The following is a 27,250-nucleotide window of genomic DNA, read 5'->3' on the forward strand; positions in this document are numbered from 1 at the left end:
CAACTTAGGGTGGAGGGGTATGTGGTCAAGCACCGCCACGTTGCTAACCGCGGGGCTTAACTAGGACAATTACCTTCTCCTCAAGAACGAAATGTTACTCTGGATATTATTTTTCATGCACCAACTCCGTGCACACTCATGTTCATCGTCAGCATCGTTGCCGGCTGCCACTAGAGTTAGCCGTGGTGTGCGACCCGACAACAGGGCAGACGGCCATGGTGCTTGAGAATCTGAAAAGTTCCGCAGTGTTGAGGACAATCGGTGTGAGCAGTGAACACTGATCACACAGACTGCTCTAATCAGCATTTTTGCGAAAATCCGCTATTGCGCATGGAAATCTCGAATTAGCACCAGTTCGGCGGGAATGGTTGTCAACCTGAATAGGTTTCGGAGCTGAAGTCTGTTTTTGTTTAGTTTCTTTCTTCGCAGAGTTTGTCTATCTGTTTTTGTCTAGTTTCTGACCTGGCGGAGTCTGTCTGTCTATTCCTCATGAGCTTGCAATTAACGTCATTTTCGTTTCTTCTACTTTAGCCAAAGCTTATTGCTTGTCGTGCTTTTTAAAACTTGCACAGGAAACCTACTTTAATCATGTCTAACTATTTGTCCCGTTGCATCTTCACCAATCGCTATATTAATTATAGTCATTTTTGTATGCCTGCAGGAAGCCGTTTCTCTTAGGATGCGTTTGATTACATGTATCGTTTTTGCCCAAGGAGTTAAGATGAATAACAACCTAATGTCACATCAAAGGTGACTAAGTGCAGCCAACACATGGTCAAGACAAGGAGTAAATTGCCAAAAACCACCACAATTGCTTACAAAAACCACCATTTTGCTAACAGTTTGGAAAAAAACACCATTTTGAGTAATCCCATTTGCTGAAAGCACTAAACCGCCGATTGGCACGAAAAGTGGCAAGTAGGACCCACTACAAGTTATGACGTGGCAATCAATATTCACAACATCAATGGACCGTTATGATGCATTAGTGTTCAGGGCTAGGCTCACTGCTACCGGACACCATGGCGCATGAGCCCAACCATGGCCTCGCACTGCTGCTCGCCCCCTGCGCATGGCCTTTGTCGCACACTGTTGCTGTGCCACCACATCTGGCTCGGAATATATTTTAAAAAATCTTGATTTTTCAAAATTTCTTTATTTTTGTAATTTAAATCCATGAACATGTTTAAAAAATAGTGAACATTTCTTTACAAATTAGGAACACCTACGGGGACACAGTAATCACCTTAGGTGTCGACCCATCCAAAACGTAATTAATGATGGAGAGAATCCTCGACTCCTGCACAAATATGGATCACTTTCAATCCTTTGGGCGTGATGACGGGAAAATGGAGCGGGAAATACGCGTCCACACTGATACAGAATTAATAAATTTGAGTGGGTAAATGCATAAAATAAAGAGGGATCAAACATTATATGTACTTCATTTCAAGAACTTTTACATTTACATAAAAATTTCAACATGACTATTACATAGCATTACAACACACAGGTACAACAAAATGTAGAAATAAAAGAAGACTACAAAATATAGAAAATAAGAAATCCTCCTTGTTGTCGTCGGCGTCAGCGTACTCGGAGAGCCTTGAACTTTGTTTATGCTAACATATGTGTAGCATAATATTGACTCGTTCACATGTACTCCCTCCGTGCCGAATTACTTGTCGCAGAAATGGATGTATCTAGATGTATTTTAGTTCTAGATACATCCATTTCTATGACGAGTAATTTGGAACGGAGGGAGTATCATTTAGTGATCATATAGGTAGCACGTACGTGCCATGGCTATTTGCACTTAGCTCATTAACCATTGGAAAGTAGTGTTTATCTTTTTTTTTTTTGAGGGAAAGCCATCATGGCGGTTTATATTTCATGAGAAAAAGATCATGAATATGAACAGTTCACAAATTCGAGAAAAAATCATGATTTTTTTGAATGTCCAATTTGAAAACAATTCATAAAATTGGGAAAATATCAATTTTGATAAAAAGTTCATCGATTTTGAAAAAAGTTCACAAATTTGAAAAGTTATAAAGTTTTTTAAAAAATCATAAAATTGGAAGAACTTTATTTATTTTGAAAAAATCATCGAATCAAAAGAGTTTCATCAAATTTGACAAAATGTTCATCAAATATGCAAAATATTCACAAAATTTGAAAAAAGTTCTTTGGTTTTGAAGAAAAAGTTCACGAATATGAAAAAAGTTCATCAATTTTGAAATAAAAAGTTTGTGCAATTAAGAAAAGAAAAAGAACTAAAAATAGGAAAAGAAAAAAGAGAAAAATAAAACCAAAAAGGGAACAGCTGCGGTTTTTTTCAGCGTTGCATTTTAAGAATATAAAAGGGAGACTAGGGAAACTAGGGAAACAGGCCATGTGGCCCACTTGGTGAGTGCTTTTGGCACTAAACCGGAAGTAGTTCGCATATGGCCTTCACGCTTAGCCTTGGGCCTCTTGCTTGTACATTGGCCATGCTAGCCCACCAGCCAACTTAGGCCCCGCCCACCAACGCGCCCCATCTCGCCCGCCGCGCCCAGCGCTCCCTCCCTCGGCGGCGCCTCCGTTCGACGAACTAGTTGATACCCCGCGCGTTGCTGCGGAAAATAGAGGAAATTTTTTCTATAAAACATGATGTATACAAAAATTGGATATTTAGTGCATAGAAATCTTCAATATAAGTACGATGAAATGATCCAAAATACAGCTTGTATAAGCACTAAACTCATATCTGAATATTCTGAAGTCAAAATCCTTCAAACATCTTACATGTGTAATGATTCATGAGAGAATAGAGAAGTACAAGATCAGAACACATGGGAAAAAAAAAACCACTGTCGATCTTCCAGGGCTTGCTTATTTCATTCATTTCAAAGCAACGTATGGACAACACATGTCTCCCATTTAGTTTAGCTTCTAAAACAAAACAAAAGTCACATTTTTAGTATCGGGAGAGATGATCTAGGTTCGTTAAAAGATGTAAATGGATATGAAGATAAACATCGGAAGAGTGAGTGATATGCATGATATGAATTTGTGCTTCATGAGTCAACAGAGCAACACCCAATACGTAACAGAAATTAAATTTCTACCAATCACTCGCAAGCAGAGACCTTGGGCAGCTCCGGATGCACTTGATTGGCGCCTTCCTTGGCTCAGAACAGATTAACAACAACAACAAAAATCAACATGTATTCTTTTCAGACAAATATATATGCGGTCAATTTTGGAGCACGAAGAATTCAGTAAACGATGATTCACTTTCTTCGCCTGTAAAAGAAGTGCTTGAAGTTAAAATTCAGGTTCAAGATGCCGCTCTCGAAGGTGCACCTGAATGGCTGAATCCCGCCTTGCGAGAGTACTCCCACTCCTTGTTTACGATCCTGAAGGCGATGTCCTCGTACGGCGGCCCGGCGTGGAACCTGATGATGCAGGGATCTCCGCTGTCCCCGTCCTCGTGGATGGTGTACTCCGGAGGCTTCGTGCCTGCGAGGTCGGGCTAGTACAGCACGAACTTGTAGGCCTTAACGATCTTGGGCGGCGGCCGGTCATGGTCGTACTGCACGCGGTTGTACTTGTTCAACTCGAACACTGACTGCGCCCGCGTGATGTACTTGGGCTTCATCCTCTGCTCCGGTCTCGGCGGCATCTGTGGCAGTGCGACCAGTCAGAGTGCCCGCGACCCTTCCTCGTCGTCGGCGTCGGCCATGATGCCCTTCCGCCTCTTTGATGCTCTTGCCCCCATTGACGCTCTTCACGTCGGCGAAGATCAAATCGTGCAACAAATGCACGCCCAGCCGTCTTGGACCTCAGTACGGCGATGAGGAAGGGCATGGCTGTGTGTCATCGAGCCGGCCAGCAGCAGGGCCACCGGCGCCCACACGCTTTCCATCACCGATGCATACTGAAAGCCACCGGTTAGCACCTTTGTGCCCAGTGAATACGCCTGTGGATGACGGGGATTTAAAAGGACAGGTGGAAGGGAAGCGGATGCGGACCAGAATTTAGGAAGAAATCAATCATAATCTCTTCCGTTGCCGAAAATAGTGGATCTCAATTAAAAACAGAAGCAGCGGTAGTTGCCGCAATAACAAACGTAGCAGGAAAGAACTATGCCTATGTGCTTCCAACGCTCTCACGTAACAACCAAAGAGGCTAGCCCACCACGTAACAAATGGAGGAGGGGAAAGGCATCGAGCGGGATCGTGCGAACGAAAAATAGTGGGTGACGTGGCTTCACCACAGGCCAGGAAAATCAGGTAGTCGGCGGCTAGCTACGGAGCTATAATTAGAGAGATAATAGATCGCTCTAGCTCTTTCTTAGTTTGTTCATTTAGCCATGAGTTCAGGAGCTCGAATACCGAGGCTCACAATTTAGCGAAGCATGCTCTTTCACTCGGGGTTGACCGCCGTGTGTGGTTAGGCAACCCGGGTGACCTTTCTTTCGTCCCTGTAAACATTGTGACAAGTTAAATAAAAGCTTCGCGAAATTGTCTCAAAAAATATATAGTAGATTCGAGCCAGCGGGCATCGCCCACATCGCCGAGCCTCGCTCCCCTCCTCCCACATCGCCTGGCCTCGCTTCCATCTGTGAGAAGTGGTCTGCAGTTCTGAATTCTCGACACAGACCGCATCTGATTAAATAGTCAGTTCTTCCTTCTTCGGCAAGATTTGGAAAGTAAATTAATACAGGCTGACTCTTTTCTTCTCCGGTTATGTCTTACAGAGCTGTACTACGATAAGTGGTTGGAGCAAGCAATACGCTCTGTACCATGCAATTAGTTAGGGTAGGCTGCATCAATCTCTGATCTGGGTTGTTAGTGTGATTATTCACGGCTTGGCATTCTTTACTTTGACAGTAGTCCTTGGTTTGTTTGAATTGCAACTGCATTGAAATCAATGCCTAATTCAATTTTACTTGCAATTTCGACCAGTTTCATTATGCACCAACTAGCATGACTATTGAAGATCCATTTATCATCAGCTTGATTATGCCGTCGCCACCTGCCGCTCTCCTCTGCTGCACCACGAATGCGAGTGAGGGTCTCTTCGCTCTTCCTCCATGAGCTGCTTCCAACGAGCATGTGCCTGCTCCGCAGCGGTCATTGCCCGCGCCTGTTGACAAGGCAAGGATGATTTGGATCGGGGGCTCGCAGTACTGGATCGGGAGAACTACATCTGTGACTGCTTCGTGAGCACAACTGCGATATGTATTCTGATATGAGGCGACATTTGTTCTGTCTATCCACCTGATGTGAGATTCTTTACACTTTGCTTGCATGGGCTTGTGCACGAATTAGTGGATGCACGTGGGATACTTCTAGATGTAAGTTTAGATATTGAGTTATTTAGTTGTGATAGTTACTCCTAGGAAATTGATTCCTCAAAAAACTGTTAGGAAATCAAGCTCTAGGAGATGAGTTAGTGCTTTTTTTTAGCACTTTATGAATTTAGGTACCATTCTATGATGTTGCAAAAGACAATTGAAATTTGTGAAAACAACAGGGGTATATTGTAAAAGAAAATATTACTCAGGGCCCAGGGTTTGCTGCTGGGGGCATTCAGCTTGTTGTGCTCTACGTGGATTTCAAGCTGGACGAGAGCTACACGCCGAGCAAGATCTCCATTTGGGCGGGCGACGGGTTCCACAATCTCAAGGTAACTCCCTTCAAGAGTGTTCAGAGGCTCGTAGATTTTACGTGTTGATTGTCTGATGCGAGATGCCTAGTGAGAGCACACATGTCTCTGAATTTTAAGTTATGTTCTGTGCTGGATTGTGAGGGCGTGAGGCCGCTTAGCAGAAGTTGTTGCTAACTGCAACAGCGTAACAGCGGTTTGGCTTTCAGAAATATCTGCCATGAGCAGTTTGGCTTACTTTGCCTCGACGTTAATGGTGTACAGCTCTGCTAAACTAATTAATCTGGAACTTGATCTAGGGTGCTATTTTCCTGCACCATGATTTTACCGTTCAGACCGCTCTTGTTGTTCTGCCTGCACTTTGAGTCTAAACCATAATTTTCTCATGATTCCAAGAGATTAAAACTGTGGACCTTTCAAAACCAGTTTGGATGGGTCCATATATGATTATCCGGAGCTGACCCCTGGTATGCATTCGTAGCATAAACATACAAGTCCTTCTAGCATTGACATTTTAAAAGGTAGCTCAGAGACCCACAGTACCATCTGATCACATACTATGCATTTATGTTATAGAATTTTCTAATAATATATTCTTTATAGACATGTTGGGTGACTCAAACTTGAAGGACAGTGTTTTTTGCAGGCTACTGCTTGCATAATTTCATGTTTTAACAGTGTTACTAATATTGTTCCCTGCTACCACCTGAACTCTTACTTGGACTTTGAGAAATTTAGAAGCCACCCTTGCGCCCAGACCGTCCCTCTTATGATATTTATCTTATCCAAAAACTTATGTCTAGTCTTTTGCCTACCCTGTGGTGCCTTTATATAATATAGGCATGGATTACACGTGTCGGACTCAAACACCTAACCCATAGCTAATTACAAGTTTAATTGTAGCATAACTTGTACACCTAATATTCGACAAATATTTTAATAGGTCGTGTCGCCGTATGTGGTGCAGGTGACGTCGCAGTCCCTCGAGGCAACTGCAACAGTGGCCCACAGCACGAGTTGTTGGTGTCATCGCCGGCATCGGTCCAAAATGGGTAACGGATTTCCACGCCGTCGTTGCAGCTGTAGGATGGGCAGCCGGTAGTGTTGTGCAAGATCGTCTGCGACCTCGCCATGACGTCGCCGGCTGCGACAATGATGATGAGAAGAAGAGGCACCATCGTTTTGAGTTGGCGGTAGACTGCGGTGCGGCGGTGCGTTGCCGAGGCTAGTGTAAAGCGAGAGCCATCGTTTCCGCTGGGAGGGCCAGCTTTATTAGTCTCTGACGAATCGGGGAACCGTGTGATCACGCCAATGGAATGTTTAGCTTCCGCGGGTTCAAGAAGAGAATGCACACGGCACGGCACAGTAGCTGCTCCGTGTGGAACAGATACAGAGGTGGGCTGCTCCGTTTGGCCTGAGAGCTAGCGTGAGAGGATGCATTTTGAAATAACTGCGTACATGCTATTGTTGCATTGGTAAACTCCGTGGTGGCAAACTAAGCGTATACTGTTTTTTCAATCGTTTGGTTCCTCCAATGTCTCAATACTCAAACTCATAGCCACAAATACTACATGTGTGCATGAACTATGTGTAATGATGAACTGAAGACAGTCCTATATATATATACATCCACTAGCTAGTCTACATTCTCCCCTCACACATTTCGTGCCAAGTTTCCACAGCCCCGGATACTACTATCATCAAATTATTGCCAACACCAACCACCAAGCATCAATCTTGTACTAGAAGGTGACACGCGCTTTGCTTCCCCGTCCTTCCGTCATGAGTTAAGCGGAGCCTCCTTTTTTTTTTGAAGCGCATATACGCCAGATGACTAAATTGTTTAGTAGATTCAGTGGATCGACTCGCGGTCGTTGGATTAGAACCCCCCTTCTTTGTCCACCTTTTTCTTCTACCTCGGGAATAAAAAAATGAGTGCCCGCGGCCCTTCTCTCTCTCACCGCTCGCCTTCCTTCTTCTCCTTTGGTTGTGATGGCGTGCCTCACTGCCACTCATCGCAAAATCCCTGTCTTCGACAAGGAAGCTACCTAATTTAAGCAGCGGTCAATGATAAAAGGCCTCCCGCCCAGTGGCGGATCCAGGAATTGAAGTCAGCCGGGGCGAACATTTAAGATCAAAAAAAATTTAGGTACAAAAGTAAGCCTACTCAACCAAAATTCATTATATTCAACTACAAAAAACATTAAAAAGTATAAAAGGCCTTAGAAACTACTAACATGGACTCTTGTCATTTGAAATGTCCACTTAATGTCACAGTACGATCCGACAATCCCACAAAAACATGACTAGTTGATTGAGCTGACCTCTTGACAAATAAACCCTTCTCATTTCATCTATAACTTCCGGGATAGCATAATTTTCAATTTGCCTCTGAAGACCGAGATCTACATTGACATTAGCAGTTAAATACTTCACTCGACGACACCGATAAAAATCAAAGTAGATACTAAATTTGAGTGTCTTCTTCTACTATTTTTATACTGTAGACACTAGTGCAGAACCGGGCTTTAGCGCCGGTTCGTAAGGGCCTTTAGTGCCGACCGGCACTAAAGAGTGGAGACTAAAGGCTCCCCCCCCTTTTACTATCGGTTCGGCACGAACCGGCGCTAAAGTGCCACCACGTGGCACGAGCCAGGCCCGGGTGCTGGTAGACCATTAGTACCGGTTGGTAGCACCAACCGGTACTAAATGTTTGGGGGGTTTTGGTTTTAATTTTTATTTTTCCATTAATTTTGTGTTTTCCATTTAATTTTTTTTGTTTGCTGGTATTTTACGATACTACATATTGTACACGTTATGCATATATATAAATAGATTTTCTCGTAGAACCGATCATATATATATATATATATATATAATCGAATGTCCCACAACCACCATTAATTATTCACACATACACATGTATATATATACAATTTCTCCTACATGTTGCCTTGGTGCCTTCGGAGCACGATGACAAGTGGTTCATGGGCGGTAGCGGGTAATAGTATTCTCCTTTGGGATCTATGACCTGATCGAGCAAAAATCCCGCTATTTCCTCTTGAAGTGCTCGTATGCGCTCCTCTAGTAGGAGCTGGTCCCGCACCTCTTTGAACTGTTAAGAAGGAGATCAATATGCATGTGTATTAGTTGTGTGACTAGATATCGACAATCATGTAAGATTTGTGAATAGTGTTCTGGCAAACGTACCCAGTCCTGTCTATCAGATCTGCTCCTTTCGGACGCCATCATGTGAATGTTCAGTCCCCGGCGCTTGCTTCAGGGCCTTTACGAGAATAGAATTTAATCAGATAATAATTAATCAAGCATGTTAATTAATTAATGACATTGAAACAAGAATTAAAGAGATGGTAGCTAGCTAGCTAGTACTACTTAATTACTTACCTTGGGTCGATACCAACATAGCTTTTGTCGCCATTTTCCTGGAGTCACCTTGATGTACTTTGCCCAAGCCCTGCCCGCCAGCAAAGAAAATTAATAAAGGGGTTATTAAAAATAGTTCATATCAGGAAATGACGAACTAAATAGGCCGAGATATAGTTAATAATGATTGAAATTACCTGTTGACTATCCCCTTCACGATGCTGTAGTCACTATCTTTTTTAAGTAGTGAGTCCAGTACTTCAACTTTTCCTTCGTCAACTTTAATGTATAACAAGATCCAGTGGAAGCTGCATTCGCATACGTTTGCATGTATAAATTAAGCGGGCATGTGCATAACACTAATCAACTATAACCCTAAACCCTATACACTTATTAACATCTAGCTAGTAAGCAAAAACAGAATTTGTAGTACAAGACAGTGTGACTCACTCGAAGTTGTAAGGAAGTAGTATATCTTCATTGCTATTGAGGCGCTTCAAGAACTCTACCATGTTTTTCTCCACATCTTGTCTACACCATTCCAATTTCCATGTGTATTCATTAACGGTATTTGGGTCAACGAACCCAATGCCATAGCGTCCAGCTTTTTTCATTTCATACATCTTCATCCTGCATAATACCACAGAAAAGAATATATAGTGAGGATATATAATTACAGGTAATTAATGATCAATCAATGAGCACTAGAGCTAGCTTGAGACTTAAATTACAGAAAGAAATGACTTACAGACAATAGCAACTGACGATAGATTTGCCGAGTGCATCTTGATTGAATAACTGAAATAGTTCTGAATACTCAACGGACAGAGCTTTCTTATTGAAGTAATGATCTTCCTCGACTTGCACCATGAGGGACTCTCGATTGGAAATCTTGGTAATTTTCATGTACCAATCATGCAATTCATACATTCTCGTTGGGAGGTTCTTGACCTCCTCGGGCTCGACCAAAGGTTGGCCCCGGACATATTTCCGTTTTATTTCCTCCTCTCTAAGCGGAGACATGGGCTCGATATCGAGGAGTTGTCCAACAGTGATGTTGAGCATTTCAGCCTGCATTATATGCTCCTCGGTTATTACCACATCGCCCAGCTCGGGAACGTAAACGGTTTGCCCACAATAATATTGGGCGCGCGTACTCTCATGTGTTGTTGGCACAACAAGCGGGGGGGGGGGGGGTCGATTGCGCCGCCTGTTCTCCCAGCTGGGGAACGGGTTTCCCGCATTTTTTGACAGCTGCTTGTTGGCTCGAGCTCGAGCTCACTTCTTTCTGTAGTCATGCTCGATGTGCCTTTCTGATTTGGCGCTCATAGTCTGAGTCAACAGACTTGGGAGCTGGTGGTCTAGCCATACGAATTGAGTGGTCAATCTTTTCCTCAGGCACTTTCTCCCTCGGCGGCGTTGCCGGTTTCGGTTGAAAATGAGCGTCCACTTCGGCCCGCACTATTGCATCGTTTTGCTCCTCGGTCATGTCGTAAGGCCTCTAAGGAAGAGGAGCGAGGCTGCTTGGACCATATTTATATCGCTTGTCTCCGCCTGTACTTTCTGTACTACCTCGACTCATACCGCTACGCACCATAGCTGCGGCGTGTCTCTTCTACGATTGCTTAGGCGGAGGAGACGGCTGACGTGGCTTAGTTGGAGCCAGAGGAGTGGCCTGACGCTGTGCCGGACTTGAAGCAGGAGGTGTGGCCTGACACGGTGTCGGACTTGAAGCAGGAGGTGTGGTCTGACGCTGTGCCGGACTTGAAGCAGGAGGTGTGGCCTGACACGGTGTCAGACTTGAATTAGGAGGAGTGGCCTGACGCTGTGCCGGACTTGAAGCAGGAGTCTGCTCACGCGTTCGTGGACTTGGAGGAGCGGGAGTCTGCTGACATGGTGGCAGACTTCGAGGAGGAGTCGGCAGACGCGGTGTCGGTGGACTTCGAAAGATGATGCAATCCTTTCTCCATAGGATGATATGATGTATGGCCTCTCCCAGTGTGTGCTCCTCGTCACCTCCAGGAATGTCAAGATCTAGCCCCGAATATGGGTCCACCACCTCATCAACCAAGACACGAGCATAGCCCTCTGGAATCGAGGCGCAATGGAAGGTTGCTTCGGGGGTAATTGTAAAAGCAACGACGTCCGCCACCTTCATGGATATGTTCTTCATTTTGAAGTGTAGCTCACAGTTAGTGTTCTCTATGATGTCATCCACAGGGTATGTATCCAGCAGTGCGTCGCCCGGGGCGGAACCAATGCTGCTTCTCGGCATGGATGGGACGGTGCTATCCAATGCTGGATGATCATCCGCTTGCTGCTGCCGCTGCTAAGACCCCCTTTCCTGGCTAAGTGAGTCGATCTGCTGCTGCTGCTGGAATTTGAGTGCCAAGTCCGCGTGCCTTGCTTCTAGGCCTTGAAGGCGTTCCGCGTCCTGCTTCCTCTGCTCCTCCTCCAGCTTCCTCTTCTTCTCCTCCTCCATCTTCTTTCTTGCACGGGTCATGTAGTCATCGTTCCATTCTGAAAAGCCCTCATACCAGGGAATAACGCCCTTGCCTCGTGTTCTTCCCGGGTGTTCAGGATTTCCCAGGGCGCGCGTAAGCTCGTCGTTCTCTCTGTTGGGCGTGAACACCCCCTTTCGAGCATCTTCTATTGCGTCAAGTAACTTTTGTTCTGCTCCTTTTAGACTTGCCTTCTTCGAAACTAGGCCTGTCTTCAGGTCCAACGCCCCCCCCATGCGCATAGAACCAAGTTATGCACCTGGGGGGCCAGCTCCTAGTAACCGGAGTGACCCCTGCATCCTCCATCTCTTGCTCAGACTTATCCCACTTAGGCATTGCCACCGCGTAGCCACCTGGACCCAGCCTATGGAACTGCGTCTTTTTTGCGGCATTGGCCTTGTTTTTTCTCGACCGTTCCTTAGATAATTCTGATTCCTTGAATTTCACGAAAGCGGGCCAGTGTTCTCTTTGCTTCTCCAGTGTTCCCTTGAATTCTGGAGTCTTCCTCTCTGCAGCGAGGTAGTTGGCCCATACAGTTTTCTTGTGGGTGTTGAATGCAATTGCCATCTTCTTAAGAGCAGCGTCCTTGACTTTCTGCACATCTGCATCAGTGAAATAATCTGGTAGGGTGAAATGTTTCATCAGAGATTCCCAAAGCTTTTGTTTTGCTCTGTCGTCGACCCAAGTAACATCTGGGCGTTTAGTTTTTGGCTCTTTCCATTCTTGAATGGAGATCGGGAGTTGGTCCTTCACAAGAACTCCGCACTGACGAACGAACTTGTTCGCAATGTTCTTAGGCGTGAGGGGTTCGCCACTAGCTTTGATGGAATCAATGTTGTACTTTACACCCTCCTTCAACTTTCTGCCCGGGCCGCGCTTTGTCCTGCTGTCTGTAGAAGCAGATTTGCTCGATCTGGAGGGCTGAAAGAAGAAAGATCGATTCGTTAATATATCTTCAAATAAAAAAACATGTGATGATCACTAGATGCCTGCTTATATAAATATACCTCGCCGGTAGTCTTTGTTATTTCAAGATCAACATTGTATTCGTCATCATAATCATTGTCTGCGTCATCATAATCATAATCATAGTTCATGACTTCATCAGCTCGGTCGTCGAGATCGAATATCTTATCATCACCCTCCCCGGTATTGTTCAGATATTGGGAGCCGTCATTTGCTTCATTCAGATCATCTGGCCTGCTAGGGCTGCGTATGATCTCGAACATGGCCTCTTCTCCCTCTCTGCCGGTATTGTCCGCCATAGCTTTTATTTAACTAATACAGAAGAAATATAAAACAATTTAGTATTCAAATTACAATGCATGGATGTAATCAATAAGGAAAAACTGAATCATATAGTACATAATATGCATCGTCTCGAATAATATATAATCTCGAATACATCGTCTCGAATAATATATAATCTCGAATACATCACTGGCTAGGTAGCTAATAAAGATCGAATACTATTGAAGAATCTAGGCCACTCGCGGTTCCTGGGGCGCGGGCGGTGGACACCCAAAGACAAGGAACCATCACAGGATCATATCTCTGGTCATCTGCCCAAAGAACCTGCCAGGTATTGGAGAACCTGTCGTCCATACCAGCCATGTAGCGATGGACGTGCTCGTCCTCCTCCCTGACACGACGACGCACCACCTCCGGCGGGGCCGGCTCCCTCTGCACCGAATGTGGCCCACGCGAATGCCACCAAAGGAGATCAGGGTCGCCGACGGGACCCGAGGCCGGGTTCCTCACCAAGCGGCGCGCCCCTCCAGGTAGCACCTCCCAGTGCCAGCCCGGCGGAGCCCAATCCCGGACATGGGTCAGCCGGACGTCGTCGCGAACGGGTCGACGGCGAGGATGCGGGCCGGGCATCGTCGAGAACAAATACTATATGCCCGCAAAAAGTAACATTTTTTAAATGATTGGATTGTGATAACTAAAATTCTATATGCAAATTCTAACAATTTGACATTAATCTAATTCATCTAACTAAAACTAATTCTAAAATTTCTAACATTTCTATATATAACTAACATTTCTAATATTTCTATAACTAAAAAACAGAAAAATTGCTAACATTTCTATAAATATTTCTATAACTTAAAAACAGAAAACTTTATAACATTTCTAATATTTCCATAACTAAAAAACAGAAAAATTTCTAACATTTCTATAAATATTTCTATAACTAAAAAACAGAAAAATTTCTAACATTTCTATAATATTTCTATAACTAAAAAACAGAAAATTTTCAAACATTTCTATAAATATTTCTATAACTAATTTGTGTGTGGACATGGCGGCCGGGGCAGGCGCTCACCGGCGAGGCGAGGGGACGGGGGGCGGCGACGGGGACGGCGACGGGCGGCGATGACGCGGATGGCGACGATGGGGACGGGGACGGGGCGGCAACGACGGGGACGGGGACAGCCGGGGCGGCGACGACGGGGACGGGGCGGCGACGGGGGCGTCGACGAGGGGTGGCGACGGGGGCGTCGACGGGGGCAGCGACGGGAGCGGCGACGGGGCAAAGGAGAAGAAGCAGATGAAAACTGATGAAATTTGTAAGTCCTGCGTATATAGGATAGGCCTTTAGTACTGGTTGGAGCCACCAACCGGTACTAAAGGTCACATTTGGCCAGCCCAAGCGGCGGAAGCGCACACCTTTAGTACCGGGTGGTGGCACCAACCGGTACTAAAGACCCCCCTTTAGTACCGGTTGGAGCCACGACCCGGTACTAAAGGGGTGCGGTGGCGCAGGTGCGGTGCGGGCAGGTTTAGTCCCACCTCGCTAGCCGAAGGGCGCCCGCACCTGCTTATAAGCCCCATCGCGGCAGTTGTCTCGAGCTCCTCTCTATTGCAGGCCTTCTGGGCCTACCTGTTGTGTGCTGCCCTGTGGGCCTATTGGGCCTTTGCGGGCCTGCATCCTGGCCCAACAACAGGTTGGGTTTCTAGTCGTATGCAAGCCGCTTTGGCCCAGTAGGCGGGCTTTTTTATTTTCTTATTTTTTTTGCTTTCTCTATTTTTGTTTTATTTATTTTTGAGTTGTTTTTTGCTGTATTTAGAGTTTCTTTGTGAATATTTTTGCTTTAGGTAAAAAAATTACAAACTTTCTATTAGTGCCGGTAGTTTACAAATTTGAATAGTTTACATTTTGAATTATTTGAAATTTGTGTGAATCACTAGTTTGTGAATAACTTAACTTTGAAAATAGATTTTTCAGTGATTCTTTTTTCTTATGTTTGATATTAGTGTGTTTTATCATTATATTCAATTTGGTAATGCTTAGGTTATTTAAAAAATGAAATGCCTTTGTAACGGATGAGTTTTCGTCCGAAACCCTGATACTTCGAAAGAGATTGTCCATTTTGTACACGAAGTGCATCCAGTTTTTGCGGTAACCCTCTTTACTTTTTTGCACATGCTATGTGGGTGAAATTATGATACCATGCCAACTTTCAACCTTTTCCGAGTTCATTTGAAATGCTTTTCAATTTCAGGGTCATTTAGCTGAAAAAAATCAGTAAATGCATGAAAGAATTTGTTTGCACATAAAATTTCTTCGCGTTTCAAATGCCAAAACACATAACTACCCTAACTATTACAGAGATTCCCTCTTGGGTGTGAAACACAGAAGAAAGTGATGATAGTGAAGCCGATCATTTCCCAGATCTTTGGGTGTGAAACTTTTTCTTCGCGTGTGTCCCTTTGCGTCGTAGCCATGGAAAATCTTCATCATTTAACTGGATGCTCGGGTCAATATTCACTGTGAATGGAGCAATTTCATCAAACTTTTCATAATCTTCTGACATGTCTGTCTTCCATCCACTCCCACGATGTTTCTCTTCCCAGAAAGAACTATGTGGCGCTTTGGCTCATCGTATGATGCATTCGCTTCCTTATCTTTTCTTTTTCTCGGCTTGGTAGACATATCCTTCACATAGAAAACCTGTGCCACATCATTAGCTAGGACGAATGGTTCGCCTGCATACGCAAGATTGTTGAGATCCACTGTTGTCATTCCATACTGCGGGTCTTCCGTTACCCCATATCGTGTCATATTGACCCATTTGCACCGAAACAAAGGGACCTTCAAACCACGTCCATAGTCAAGTTCCCATATCTCCTCTATGTAACCATAATATGTTTCCTTTCCCGTCTTGGTTGTTGCATCAAAGCGGACACCATTGTTTTGGTTGGTGCTCTTCTTATCTTGGGCGATCGTGTAAAATGTATTACCATTTATCTCGTACCCTTTGAAAGTCATTATATTCGAAGATGGTAATTGGGACAGCGAGTACAAGTCATCTTCAATAGAGGCGTCATGCATGGTACGTGTCTGCAACCAGCCGGCGAAACTCCTGGTTTGTTCACGTGTAATCCAGTCATCAGACCGCTCCGAGTGTTTGGAGCGTAGAAAATTCTTGTGTTCGTCCATATACGGAGCCACCAAGGCGGAATTCTGTATAACTGTGTAGTGTGCTTCAGTGAGAGAATGTCCGTCCATACATATTTTTTGATTCCCTCCTAGCGTGCCTTTTCCATCCAGTCTGCCCTTATGCCGCGATTCAGGAACACCAATCGGCTTAAAGTCAGGAATAAAGTCAATACAAAACTCAATGACCTTCTCATTTTCATGGCCCTTGGAGATGCTTCCTTCTGGCCTAGCACGGTTATGAACATATTTCTTTAAGACTCCCATGAACCTCTCAAAGGGGAACATATTGTGTAGAAATACAGGACCCAAAACGTTAATCTCTTCGCATAGGTGAACTAGGATGTGCGTCATGATGTTGAAGAAGGATGGTGGGAACACCAACTCAAAACTGACAAGACATTGCACCAAATCATTCTCTAACCTTGGTATGATTTCTGGATCGATTACCTTCTGAGAGATTGCATTGAGGAATGCACATAGCTTCACAATGGCTAATCGAACGTTATCCGGTAGAAGCCCCCTCAATGCAACCGGAAGCAGTTGCGTCATAATCACGTGGCAGTCATGAGACTTTAGGTTCTGGAACTTTTTCTCTGCCATGTTTATTATTCCCTTTATATTCGACGAGAAGCCAGACGGTACCTTAATACTGAGCAGGCATTCAAAGAAGATTTCCTTCTCTTCTTTGGTAAGAGCGTAGCTGGCATGACCCTGATGTATGCCATCTTTTCCATGCATACGTTGCTGGTCCTCCCGTGCCTCAGGTGTATCTTTTGTCTTCCCATACACGCCCAAGAAGCCAAGCAGGGTCACGCAAAGATTCTTCGTCACGTGCATCACGTCGATTGCAGAGCGGACCTCTAGATCTTTCCAATAGGGCAGGTCCCAAAATATAGATTTCTTCTTTCACATGGGTGCGCGTCCGTCAGCGTCATTCGGAACAGGTTGTCCACCAGGACCCTTTCCAAAGACTACCTTCAAATCCTTGACCATACCATGTACATCAGCACCAGTACGGTGGCGAGGCTTCGTCCGGTGATCCGCCTCACCTTTGAAATGCTTGCCTTTCTTTCTTACGGTATGCCTGCTCGGAAGAAATCGACGATGTCCCAGGTACACATTCTTCCTACAATTGTCCAAATATATACTGTCGGTATCATCCAAACAGTGCGTGCATGCGCGGTATCCCTTGTTTGTCTGTCCTGAAAGGTTACTGAGAGCAGGCCAATCATTGATGGTCACGAACAACAAGGCCTTTAGGTCAAATTCTTCCCCCATGTGCTTATCCCACGCACGTACACCTGTTCCATTCCACAGCTGTAAGAGTTCTTCAACTAATGGCCTTAGGTACACATCAATGTCGTTGCCGGGTTGCTTAGGGCCTTGGATGAGCACTGGCATCATAATGAACTTCCGCTTCATGCACAACCAAGGAGGAAGGTTATACAAACATAGAGTCACAGGCCAGGTGCTATGGTTGCTGCTCTGCTCCCCAAAAGGATTAATGCCATCTGCGCTTAGACCAAACCATACGTTCCTTGCGTCATCTGCAAACTCCTTCCCGTACTTTCTCTCAATTTTTCTCCACTGCGACCCGTCAGCGGGTAGTCTCAACTTTCCGTCTTTCTTACGGTCTTCTCTGTGCCATCGCATCGCCTTGGCATGCTCTTTGTTTTGGAACAAACGTTTCAACCGTGGTATTATAGGAGCATACCACATCACCTTGGCAGGAATCTTCTTCCTGGGGCGCTCGCCCTCGACATCACCAGGGTCATCGCGCCTGATCTTATAGCGCAATGCACCGCATACCGGGCAAGCGTTCAAATCCTCGTACTCACCGCGGTAGAGGATGCAGTCATTAGGGCATGCATGTATCTTCTGCACCTCTAACCCTAGAGGGCAGACAGCCTTCTTTGATTCGTACGCACTCTCGGGCAATTCGTTGTCCTTTGGAAGCATATTTTTTATCATTACTAGCAACTTTCCAAATCCTTTGTCAGATACACCATTCTCTGCCTTCCATTGCAGCAATTCCAGTGTGGTGCCCAACTTTTTCTTGTCAGCTTCGCAATTCGGGTACAACAATTTCTTGTGATCCTCTAACATGCGCTGCAACTTCTTCTTCTCCAAATCACTTGCGCAGTTTCTCTTTGCATCGGCAAATGGCCCGACCTAGATCATCAGCGGGCTCATCTGATGCCTCTTCTTCAGCTTCTTCCCGCATTGCCAGCTCAACTTCTTCCCCCATTGTTGTATCATCGTATTCAGGGAACCCATGGCCAGGATAGCTGTCGTCGTCCTCTTCTTCTTCATTGTCTTCCATCATAACCCCTCTTTCTCCGTGCTTAGTCTAAACATTATAGTGGGGCATGAAACCAGACTTAAACAGGTGGACGTGAATGGTTCTTGATGTAGAGTAATTGTGATCATTCTTACAGACTAAACATGGACAAGGCATAAAACCATCCGCCCGCTTGTTTGCCTCAGCCGCAAGCAGAAAAGTTTGCACGCCATTAATGAACTCGGGAGAGCATCGGTCATCGTACATCCATTGTCGGCTCATCTTCATTACACAACACCGAATAGACCAAATTAATACAAGTTCATACATAAAGTTCATACAAGACTTAAATGCAACAAACAAATAACTCTCTAACTAAAGAATTTAAATGCAACAACAAATGCGATCAAGATCGCAACTAAGGTAACAATTGATCCAACAGTATAATGATACCAAGCCTCACTATCAATGGCATATTTTCTAATCTTTCTAATCTTCAAGATCATTTTCTCCATCTTGATCTTGTGATCATCGACGACATCGGCAACATGCAACTCCAATTCCATCTTCTCCCCAATTCTTTTCAATTTTTCTTTCAAATACTTGTTTTCTCTTTCAACTAAATTTAACCTCTCGACAATAGGGTCGGTTGGAATTTCCGGTTCACAAACCTCCTAGACAAAAATATCTACGTCAACTTGATGGGCATAATTTTTCATAAACACGAAATGCAACAACTAGTTTTAAAAGAGAATACACCACATCTGAATCATAACAAGGACGAGGGCCGACGGGGACGGATATCAAAACCATGGCACTATGTATAACAAACAACGTACGGGTAACATAATTATACGAGTAACTATATATCCAAATCACACAAACATCAATTTGGTAATGTAAAACATTCATGAATAAGAGGCTCACCACAAGGTGGTGCCGGCGACGGAACGGTGCGGCGATCGACTGTGGTTACGACGGAGATTTAGAAGGCACTAAGTAAACCACACCTACATATGCAAACTAAGTGTTAGTTTTGACCACAAATTGCATATAAATCAAATACTAGCACATATATTTTCTACCAAATTACTAAACTCATAAATTAATCACTATACAAAGCATTGCAAGAGCTAATCTAGCAATGAGAGATGAAAGGACAAAGTTGCTAACCTTTGTGATCATTTGAATGGATGGGGGCCTTCAAATCTTGACAAATTTTGGGCAAAATGTGTGATGAGCTCGAGAGGAAGAGGGGAAGAACAGAGAGGAGAGGGGAAAGGGGAAGAACAGAGCGAGCTCGGGTGGACGAAGGGTTTATGTAGGACGACCTTTAGCACCGGTTCGTGCCATGAACCGGTACTAAAGGTGCTGGAGGGGTCCCGGACTGACAACATCCTGCCACCACTCACTTTAGTACCGGTCCGTGACACGAACCGGTGCTAAAGGTCGGCCATGAACCGGTACTAATGAAAGCGGCTGGCTAGCCGTTGGAACCGGCACTAATGCACACATTAGTGCCGGCTCAAAAGCAAACCGACACTAATGTGCTTGACATTTGACCCTTTTTCTACTAGTGAGAATCAAACTGAAACATGTCGTTGGCACACACAAAAAATTAATAAGAGGAAGACTAGAAGAGCAAGGGGCAGAAAGACCTGCTGTTGTTGGCGTTGCTGCTACTGCTACCTACAATCCAATCCAATCAGCCTCCTGCTCCGAGTCCATCATCAGCGGCCGGAGGCGAGATGCGGCGCCGAGCAGAGAGCAGCCGAGGGCAGGGACCAGGGAGTGGCGGCGTGCGCAGGTGGAGGGACGAGCGGCGGTAGGTCGGCAGCCGGGAGGTCAAGGCGCGGAGGCTGGGCTTCTCCTCTCATCCTGGGCTGGGCTTCAACCAATCTTTCCACTTCAGCCCATCTTGATCCCATCTCTATTCCCCTTTCTTCTCTAGCTATCTCACCCCTTCGACCAGAGGAGCTTGGTTGGCCAATACAATGGCGACCTGGACGCTGGTGACCGGCGCTGAGGTTGGGGGCGGGCAGATGGGTACCCTGCTCCGCCGTTGGAGACCCGGGGCGGGCGGGCGGCCGCCCCTGCTCGCCCCAATGGTAGATCCGCCACTGCTCCCGCCCATACATGTTAAACCTCTCTGCGGTGTCGTAGGAGGAAGCGTGCCGCCCATACATGTTAAACCCGTATGCGGTGTCGTAGGAGGAAGCGTGCCTGAGGTACGCTTCCTCCTACGACACCGCAGACGGGTTTAACATGTATGGGTGGGAGGCCTTTTATCGTTGACCGCTGCTTAAATTAGGTGGCTTCCTTGTCGAAGACAGGGATGTTGCGGCGAGTGGCAGCGAGGCACGCCATCACAACCGAAGGAGAAGAAGGAAGGCGAGCGGTGAGAGAGAGAAGGGCTGCGGGCACTCATTTTTTTATTCCTAAGGTAGAAGAAAAGGTGGACAAAGAAGGGGGGAGGAGAGTCCTAATCCAACGATCGCGAGTCGATCAACTGAATCTACCAAACAATTTAGTCATCTGGCGTATATGCGCTTCAGAAAAAGGAGGCTCCGCACTCATGACGGAAGGACGGGGAAGCAAAGCGCGTGTCACCTTCTAGTACAAGATTGATGCTTGGTGGTTGGTGTTGGCAATAATTTGATGATAGTAGTATCAGGGGCCGTGGAAACTTGGCACAAAATGTGTGAGGGGAAAATGTAGACTAGCTAGTGGATGTATCCACCGCATTCTCCAAGATTCACTAGAGGGAGTCCAGGGGTCTTTCCAAATATTTATTTGTAAGCCCGAACCAACTCGACATATGCAACCTCTTTTGAATGTCTGAATACCGGTCACAATACTTTGCCATGTGAACAATGATGCTTTCTTCGGTCCAACCTTTAGAATGTCCCTATTAGGACAGTACTAGCAAAAGGGCCCGCGCGCTGCAGCGCGAGAAAAAAAATCATAATCTCCAATAGCCATGGCCACATTTTGCTGTATCACGGAGATATACTACCACTCTCAATTTCGTAAAATCATGAACAATTTTTGAAATCATGAAAACAATTAAAATCGTGCACAAATCTGAAAGCGTGATTTTTTTTCAAATTCGTGAACACTTTTACACATTTTCAAAAATCAAGAACATTTTTTGAATTCATAAATATTTTATACTATTTATAAACATTTTTAAACAATTTTTTTGAATCAGCAAACATTTCTAGAATCGAAGAACATTTTTTTGGAAATTGGTGGAACCATTTCTGAAATTCACAATCAGCGAATATTTTATGAATTAATAAACTATTTTTTAAATCATCGAATTTTGAGGATATTTTTTCATTCATGCACATTTTTTGAATTGGCAAAATTTTGTTCAATTTCATTAACATTTTTGATACACAAACAATCATGAACACTTTTGATTTCCCCAAACACTTATTTTAAAAATTACGAACATTTTTTGAATAAGTAAACATTTTTTACAAAATCGAAAACATTTTTTGAATCCACAAATATTTTATGATTTATTAAACATATTATTTAAAATTTCTCGTTTTTTTTATTTTAGGAACATTTTTGATGTCCCAAATAATTTAATGTGGCAAAATATGAAATCATAAAAAATAGGAAAAAAAACAAATTTAGAAAACAGGCCGCCTGGATATGGGCCTGCCCAAACTGGCTCACTGCGTCTTCTCCCAGCACGCAGAGCGCGGTATAGGAGGTCCCCACTGTATGGGCCGGCCCAAGCGGGGGGATTTCCATGTGTGAATCATTTTATTATCACTTATAGGGGGCATTGATGGGTAATATTTTGCCACTTTGGGGGCAATTTGCGTGGCGTACCGCTAGAAGCAATAGCCTTATTTTTATTTGATATAGATATAGATGCACAAAGAGATTTCGGATATTTGAGTAGTCGCCAACATTCCTTTGCTAATATAGCTAGATTAAAGCTATGAAGGTCCGTGAACCCCAATTCCCGCCTCTTCTTCGGCATCTTCTTGATAGGTAAACTCAAGAAGGTCCCATTAGTCTTGACAGTCTGCACTTGTTTGACTGGGCCATTTGAATGATGAAGTCTGAAAAAAAGGGGCCATATGGGCCTATGTTCATATGGGCTAAAACTCCATTCTCCTAAGATTAAACCCAAAATATTTTAGGCCGGCACTCTTTGGCGAGCCACATTTGGGCACCGGTAAAACATGTCCAAAGTCCAGGCTCACTCGTCCAGGCACCAATTTTGCCCAGGTATCCCACCAAACCAAAGCCCTAAATCCCACTTTCGGAAGATAGGAGCCGCCCCCTTTGTCGTCGCCGCCATCGCCGTTCTACAGCTGCCGCCATGCCGCACCTCCAGCCCCCGCGCCCCCACCCCCACCCCACCTCCCGCCTCTCGCGCGCGTCGCGTCCGTCGCCGTTCCCGTTCTTCCCCGCCGGGACATCGCGCTCCGGCCGTCTCCACCCCGTCCCAGCCTCCGGCCACTCGGTCTCGAGGTACGAGGTTGTTTCCTTCCAGCGATTAGTTAAATCCCGCTGTCCTTCACCATTTCTGGGCGTGCCGGCACACCACCAAGACCGGCCCCTGTCTGTGGGCTACTAAAATCGAAACAGCTTGAGAGTATTTCTGTGTGAATTTCAGCTTTGGGTTCCAGGATTTGTTGGGTCACTTGATGCTAGTCATTGAGATTGGGTGAAATAGGGAATTAATGATTACTTCTATTTCTAGACTCAGAATAGTTACTGTATTTAATTGGGAGCCTGAAATTAAGGATAACGATGACCCGTCTTTGCTCTTACCTAAGATTAGTTGCCAGCAAATATGTGGGGGGCTGTTTGGCTGTACAACTATTTCAGGTGTGAAGGTTGCTTCTCTTTTTCTAAACTAAAGAAGCATATTTTAGACTAGCAACTTAGCAAGTACTCCCTCCGTTCGGACTTACTTGTCGCGGAAATGGATTTATCTAGACGTATTTTAGTTCTAGATACATCCATTTCTGAGACAAGTAATTCCGAACGGAGGGAGTACTAGTGACTAGGCAATGCTGTGGTGGTTGGTTCAGTCTGTATTTGAGCTGTCATTAGTCAGACTTTGTGATGCCTTATTTCTGTTAATGGAAACCTGAAGCTTTGAAGCATCTTGCTCGAAAAAAGAAGAAACTAGTTGTAGTAGGCAATGCCAACTTGTTTCCTGAGCCACATGCATCATGGTCTTGGTAGTCTGCACTTGTTTTATTCAAGAGCATATTTTAGGCTAGCAACTTAGCAAGTAGTAGGACTACGCATGCTGTGGTGGTTGGTTCAGTCTATATTTGAGCTGCCTTTAGTCAGACTTTGTGAATCGTGATTTCTGTCAATGGAAGCTTTGAAGCCTCTTGCTCATAAAAAGAAGAAACAAGTAGCTGTACCCAATGCCAACTTCTTTCCTGAACCACATGCAGCTTGGTAGGTAAACACAAGAAGGTTCCATTAGTCTTGGCAGTCTGCACTTGTTTTATTCAAGAGGCTGTATTATTTTGAGAAGGAAAGAGGCTGTATTTACAGTATGTTTACATCCTACAATATGTACAACTTCCCATCTCGATTATTCAGGATTGTGATCATTTTGATATGTGTACTTTTCCTTCAATCATCGGGACTAGGCATGGGTTTTAGCTCTCTTTTTCGCGCATTAGTTTTACTTCGTTTACTCTGCCTATATTCTGCTTTACTTCCGAAAGCAACACACTAATACCCAAAAGTGCTTGTACAGGGTTAGTAAAGGAAAGTTTGCAGTTGCAGCCGTCACTCTAGATGATTATCTTCCGATGCGAAGTACTGAAGTGAAAAATCGGTGACTTGTTTTCTAAAATATGAAAGCATTAGTTTCTTGTTCTATTCATTTCATCATAGATTTGCTAGTACTTTTAGGTTGATCACATTGAACAAGCTGTTAATTTTCTTGTATACTGTAAGATAACAACAATGAACTCTGTTTTGTACCTGGGATTGTATGACTCAGTTAAATTGGTATGCGACACCTTCTATTTCCCCACTGCCTCATTTTAAAATTTAGGATGTCTTGGGAACTTCTGCTTTTAATGGTAACTGTCTTTAGCTTTTACTATTGCCGTTCATTTAGGTCAAAGTAAAAAGGTATTCCTACTTAGACTGATGGAGATCAAGTCCGTTTGACCTATTTTTAGATGTCATAGTAGTACAATGGCAGCACGGATCAGTCTTTAGGGCCAAATGCTTTACTAGCACAATGTATGATGATCATGTTTTCTCCCTACCATTGGCTGATGCATGGGAGGAATACGACAACTCCCTAAAGGTACCACGAAGCAGAAAAATGAAATAAATTTAGTTTTATCAGAGACAAGGGAGGGAAGGATACGGGGAAAAGATGTCAACATATTGTGTAGTTTTAACACCAGGGCCCATTTCTATAGTTCTCATTTTCCATAATGTACCACTCTAGTGAATGACAACAAGTCCAGGTCATGACCAGGAATAACTGTTTAGCTAATACAGAAACGTAGAATGGTCTTATTATCTTCCTTTATCAAGTCTTCTGTAAAAGTAACCTAGTTTTGGTGAATTATCCCTTGTCTCAATAAGGGAATCAATTGTTGTAGTTGGGAGAATTTTAAACTAAAGAGTCTGGGCTGGAAAAAATTGTATAATCTGTTATATGCTTTGTTCGTTCTGCTACTGGTACAATCCAGGTGAATGAGTAACCGTGCGATTCTGTTTCTTAGTAGTCACATGACTAACATGGACCATAATGTTTGCATACAAGTATTTAATGGCTTTCATACACGTGTGCTGCTCATGTCTGATCTTCCTCTGTCTGATGTGCAGGACATCAACAGATGGAATCAAAAGCCTCAGACTAATCACAGCGGTCAAAACCCCCTATTTGCCAGATGGAAGATTTGATCTTGAAGCATACGATTCTCTGATAAACACGCAAATAAATGGCGGTGCAGAAGGTGTAATAGTGGGAGGAACAACAGGAGAAGGTCACCTTATGAGCTGGGATGAGCACATCATGCTCATCGGGCATACTGTTAACTGCTTTGGAGCCAACATTAAAGTGATAGGCAACACGGGAAGTAACTCAACCAGAGAAGCTGTTCACGCGACAGAGCAGGGATTTGCTGTTGGCATGCATGCAGCTCTCCATGTCAATCCTTACTACGGGAAGACCTCAACTGAAGGCTTGATCTCTCATTTCAAGGAAGTCCTCCCGATGGGCCCAACAATCATTTACAATGTGCCATCCAGGACCAGTCAAGACATACCTCCTCCAGTCATTGAGGCGCTTTCATGTTACTCAAACATGGCAGGAGTGAAAGAATGCGTTGGGCATGAGCGGGTTAAGTGCTACACTGATAAAGGCATAACAATATGGAGCGGTAACGATGACGAATGCCACGACTCAAGGTGGAAGTACGGCGCTACTGGAGTCATTTCTGTGGCGAGCAATCTTGTTCCCGGTCTCATGCACAGCCTCATGTTTGAAGGGGAGAATGCGGCGCTAAATGAGAAGCTGCTGCCTCTGATGAAATGGCTGTTCTGCGAGCCTAACCCGATCGGTCTCAACACCGCCCTGGCTCAGCTCGGTGTAGTGAGGCCTGTTTTCAGGTTGCCATACACTCCCCTCCCTCTTGAGAAGAGGGTTGAGTTTGTCCGGATTGTCGAAGCCATTGGACGGGAGAACTTTGTGGGACAGAAGGAGGCCCAGGTTCTGGATGACGATGATTTCGTGTTGATCAGCAGGTATTGAATAAGTGTGTGAGTTCTTTGTGTCCAGTGTATGCTGACGAACAGCGGTAGTGTCGCAGTGTCGTTTGCGGATGGTTTTAGACGCTTCGTTTGTTCACCAGTCATTTGTTGATCTTTTTCTCTGACTGAATGTTAATTTGGAACCCGTTTGGTTTCTTGGCACCTTGTGATACCAGTTCCAGTAAGAAATGAGAATAGCCTGAGACATGTACAGTCGGGTTGTTACATTTTGATGTTTTGCACCAGATTCAACCATTTGCTGGGAGTCAGTCAATCCACTCTTCATTGCCCTTCCTCTTGCATTGGTGCGCACATTACATCCACATGGCATCGCTCGTATCAACAGCGAGATCGCGCTGGATTCTGGGTAGAGCTGAGCTAGGCTTGGATGGAATTTTCATATCGAATTTCCAGCCTTTTAAGCTTTGACTCGAATGGCTAGCTTACAGGTTGGAACGAAGCAGCAGGTGTTGACTCAAAGCTGCTCTAGCTCTGCATCAAAGCTGTAGGAGTAGGAGTGTCATGTCAGCAGTCTTCACGTTTAAGCAATGCGTCACTCCGTTGGCGACATCAGTTTCCAGGTTAAAACTTATAATGAATACTGTATGAGTTTACTAGCAAGTACTCCCTCCGTCCGGAAATACTCGTCGTATACAAATGGATGTATCTAAAACTAAAATACATTTAGATACATCTATTCCTCGGACAAGTATTTTCGGACGGAGAGAGTAAAAATTTGATGTGGCATCAAAATGCCCATCAGCGCGAACAGCATCCTCGAAGGCAGGGTGACGCAAGCCAGGTGCGGAAGAAATGAATATCAGGCTTTAATTGCCATTAACTGCGGTAGATGCATGTCATGTTGAATGGTCAATTTTTTTTCTAATCCTTGTATGTAAGAATTTGATGCAGCTAATAATCTAAACAAAAAGGGAAAGAAATAAAAATAGAACTTACAAACAAAAAAGCTAATGAGGTAGGCTCAACAAACCGGAATGAGGGAGATTATGTATTATACCCCACACTTATGTTATACTCATTGGGAATGCATTCTGAATCGCCGGTGAATGCATATCATGACCACTAAATGAGTAGGAGTGTAGCATGATCAGTTTTCTTTTAATCCTTGCATGCAGGAATTTAATGCATCTAAGAAGATGAGGGGAAGAAATAAAAGTAGGACTTATAAACGAAAAAGATAATGAG

General features: G+C 44.5%; 1 protein-coding gene across 2 annotated transcripts; it reads left to right on the plus strand.

Moving 5' to 3' along the window:
• The first annotated feature begins 22,504 nt into the window (after nucleotides 1-22,504).
• LOC109781151 (4-hydroxy-tetrahydrodipicolinate synthase 1, chloroplastic) lies at nucleotides 22,505-26,255 on the plus strand. 2 transcript variants are annotated; one of them, XM_020339755.4, is made up of 3 exons: nucleotides 22,505-22,768; nucleotides 24,024-24,104; nucleotides 25,118-26,255. In XM_020339755.4, exons 1-3 carry the CDS (start codon nucleotides 22,617-22,619, stop codon nucleotides 26,043-26,045), a joined length of 1,161 nt encoding a protein of 386 aa, XP_020195344.3. In that variant the 5' UTR covers nucleotides 22,505-22,616; the 3' UTR covers nucleotides 26,046-26,255. The 2 variants fall into 2 exon arrangements, with proteins under 2 accessions (XP_020195344.3, XP_073365297.1); XM_073509196.1 differs by lacking the exon at nucleotides 24,024-24,104 and having other exon boundaries at nucleotides 22,509-22,768.
• Nucleotides 26,256-27,250: the final 995 nt, after the last annotated feature.

Source organism: Aegilops tauschii, chromosome 2 (assembly GCF_002575655.3).
Source record: "Aegilops tauschii subsp. strangulata cultivar AL8/78 chromosome 2, Aet v6.0, whole genome shotgun sequence".
Lineage (NCBI taxonomy): Eukaryota > Viridiplantae > Streptophyta > Magnoliopsida > Poales > Poaceae > Aegilops > Aegilops tauschii.

Bases quoted from the DNA above. Each gene is read 5' to 3' on its own strand.
- LOC109781151 (XM_020339755.4), top strand. From the start codon at position 22,617: ATGCCGCACCTCCAGCCCCCGCGCCCCCACCCCCACCCCACCTCCCGC. The intron at 22,769-24,023 runs GTACGAGGTTGT...GTGCTTGTACAG, and splicing joins TCCGGCCACTCGGTCTCGAG to GGTTAGTAAAGGAAAGTTTG. The intron at 24,105-25,117 runs GTGACTTGTTTT...TCTGATGTGCAG, and splicing joins AGTACTGAAGTGAAAAATCG to GACATCAACAGATGGAATCA.